The sequence below is a fragment of the Cebidichthys violaceus genome, unplaced genomic scaffold (assembly GCF_023349555.1).
Source record: "Cebidichthys violaceus isolate CVI_PGR_0920_01 unplaced genomic scaffold, fCebVio1.0.p SCAF_26, whole genome shotgun sequence".
Classification (NCBI taxonomy): domain Eukaryota; kingdom Metazoa; phylum Chordata; class Actinopteri; order Perciformes; family Stichaeidae; genus Cebidichthys; species Cebidichthys violaceus.
Genome location: NW_027176439.1, coordinates 1,232,443 through 1,235,722, shown reverse-complemented (window position 1 = coordinate 1,235,722; position 3,280 = coordinate 1,232,443). Strand labels below are relative to the sequence as shown.

At 38.0% G+C, this 3,280-nt stretch overlaps 1 protein-coding gene across 1 annotated transcript in view; it reads left to right on the top strand.

Annotated features, from left to right (window-relative positions):
• The first annotated feature begins 1,173 nt into the window (after nucleotides 1-1,173).
• cds1 (CDP-diacylglycerol synthase (phosphatidate cytidylyltransferase) 1) overlaps nucleotides 1,174-3,280 on the top strand; it is a 17,640-nt gene continuing 15,533 nt past the window's right edge. Inside the window, exons 1-2 of the mRNA XM_068720667.1 lie at nucleotides 1,174-1,469; nucleotides 2,535-2,626. Coding sequence (XP_068576768.1) covers nucleotides 1,419-1,469; nucleotides 2,535-2,626 — 143 coding nt within the window. The 5' untranslated portion in view covers nucleotides 1,174-1,418. The remainder of the gene's footprint in view (nucleotides 1,470-2,534; nucleotides 2,627-3,280) is intronic.

Below are 3,280 nucleotides of genomic sequence, written 5' to 3'. Positions count from 1 at the left end.
GTCTACACATGTCATAGTGCATTGTTGGTCTACACATGTCATAGTGCATTGTTGGTCTACACATGTCATAGTGCATTGTTGGTCATAGTGCATTTTCTACATGTTAATGTGTCCGGCAATAAAGCCTTCAGAACTGTTCTTGTATGCGTTTAGTGATTTATTACAAATACTTGAATTAATACATAAGGTTTATGTAGAAGTTTGCTTTAACTTTATATGTAATACTTGAATTGTATTTGTTAACTTGTCAAAATTAATTCAATAACATCAAAAAATAAAAAATATAATTAAATTTGCTTATCTCACTTATCATTTTTCTGTAAGAGATGTAATTATTCAACTCAGAATAAAGTTCTGATGATTCATTTGTATAAAGTACAATAAGAAGTACAAAAATAACATTAAGTGCATGACACGGTATTCATTTCTACAAAAAACCAAAAATAACTTTAAAGAAGGACAATAACATATCAAAAATCATGATCAATACAATCAACACATACAACCTACATTCACAGATTCATATTATCTCTGTACATTGCACATATTCTCTGTGATGTGACGTATCGAGTCAAAGGCAGGTGCCTCAATAATCAGATAAAGATGTCAGACAAATGTAGTGAAGTAGAAAGCACGATATTACTCCCTGAAATGTAGTCAGTAATGGAAAGAAACAAAGTACTTTTACTGTAGTACTGTATTTCTGTCTTCTGTAACTTTATACTTCTAGGAGAGAGGAATGAAGTGCTTTTTACACCACTCCATTTATTTTACAGTTTAGTGGCCTTCCAGAGTCACATTAATAAAACAACATCTAATCAACAAATAAATGATGATGTTTTATTTAGATAAGCCTTTATTGATCCCGGGTGGAAATTCACAAGCATGTATATATATATAGTTTCTGTACTAAAAACATTTTTTGATGCTAATTCTTACTCAAGCAAGTTTTTGAATGGACGACTTCTAGTTGTAACGGACACTACACTGTGGTATAAATATTTAACCAAACAACAAACAAACAACAGTGTTTATGAATGACTAAATAAATACATAAATCCATGAAACGCGATTTCATCAAATTATTTTACTCTGAAAGTTCCCACCGGAATTCTGCGTGCTTTTACTCTATAAAGCTTGACTCCGGTAGGAGGAGCTTATGACCGGGACTGCGGTGATAAACAAACACACGCAGTACAGCCGTTGGTATCTATAATGCGGCGCTTTGACAGCAGCAGCTGACCTTCTTCACGGACCGAGCTTTAAAGTCAAAACCCGGGTTAGAAACCCAGGACTTTATCTGGAAAAAAAAGAAGGAAAAAAAGGATTTGTTTCCCTCCTTCCTTCCCTCCTTCCCTCTCTCCTTCCCTCGGCTTATGTGACACACATTGACGTCCCGGCAGAGAAACGAGCGAAACATGACGGAGCTGAGGAAGCGAGGCGGAGGCACCGAGAATATCAGCGACAAGGTAAACGGCACCGCGGCGACTATTCCCCCCGCGAGACCCTCGTCGTTAAAAACAAGTTCCGTTTTTTTGTTGTTGTTGTCAGTCGTTGGCGAAACCAGCCGAGCTAGCTGAGCTGTCAGTTAGCAGCGGGAGCTAATTAAGCTAAGTTAGTTAGCTCGCTAATTAAGCTAGTTAGTTAGCTTCCCGGGGGTAATCCTCCTATACAACATCAAAACACAGTGAAACGGCTCCGCGTTATGACGTAATAACCACTTCTGTTTTGGTGTGAGGTTTTCACGTCCTCATGGCTGAGAATGTCACACCATCTTTTATTTATTTTGTACACTGACATCATGAAATAGTCCCATCAATGTCGTGCACCTGCTGGATTTGTGTGGGTTGATTGCAACATTAGAACAGGTGCGAGGCTTTAAAAAAGGCCTTTTGGGGGGGGGGGGGGTGTAGTTATGGGATATAGTAGGGATATAAAGGCGCTCAGGTGGAAATGAAGGGTCCAACGCTTTCCAATCTCTCCCCCCCCCCCCATTCATTTGAACCAGTCTTTGCAAAACACCAAGATCACCAAAATACTTGACTATCTACCTTTGAAACTACATTGATTTAAATGGCAGTCAGTCAATAACAAATCAGAATTTCAAGGGAGGGAGACAAATTGTAATATTTTAATATATTTATACTAGAAATTAGATTCCCGCTCGCATCCGGAACTCCCTACTTCAAAATCTCTCTTTTAACATACCGTTTCAAGTCTGATTTTTGTTTTTAACTTCTTACCATTGTACTCTTCTGGCATTACTGTTTAATTGTATATTTCTGTGATTTATGTTTTTAAATACTTCTCTTTAATGTATACCCTTTTGTAAGTTGTTTTTTTTTTTTAAAGCGTTTACTAAATAGAATATATATGTATACTGTATATCCATAAATGCACATATGTATTGGCCCTTAATGTGCAAAGTGTAACTAAATGGTGAGAAAATGAATCATTATATAGTGGTTTGTTCCCTTCATATGTGTGTGGACGGCTACCACACAGCTAACTTTTTAGATTTCCTTATTCCCCAGAGTCGTCCCGTCAGTGGGACTGTTTCAAAGGTTCGAGTCGACACCCACCTAACAGCTCCACTAACTCGTCTTACCACCATCCCATATGTTGAGCAACCCCACCCGGCCCACTGATTAACTCACAGAGAGAAGAGCTCTCTGACCGATACGCTGCATAATGTCTCTGAAACTGTGCCAACGAGTTCAACAACAACACCTCCGTTAAATCATACATGTGCTGCCGTCTGTCACCTCCTTTGGGGAACCGTAACCAGTTCACACATTACCTCTATACCTGGAAGTTTGGTGATGCAGATTATAGAGTATATCACGTCACCTAACAGTCTCTTCTGTAGAGTGAAATGAAATGTAGAGAGGCAAAGTCCGGCCCCTTCCTATACACCACCATGGGACCTTATTTCGGTAAAAATATGTACGAGAAACAAAACTTTTTGCCATGAATTACACATATTATGTTTGTCAATTTAAAAGATCACTTTGCACGTAGGTCACTGAATGGTTTCACACAAACCTAAATGATATAATGGAAAACTGTGACTTTCTTGACCTGCAAAATTACCTTTTTTAAATTGGCGAACCTCTAAAAATTATGATTTTTTTTTTTTGCTGTTGACTAATTTACACCCTTTATCAGAAATAAGGTCCTATGGGGGACACTGGAAAGGGGCGGGGCTTCGCCTCTCTATAGAGCTTAAGAAATCCTCTATTATATTAAATCCTGTGTAATACCATAAGATGAGTTGTTT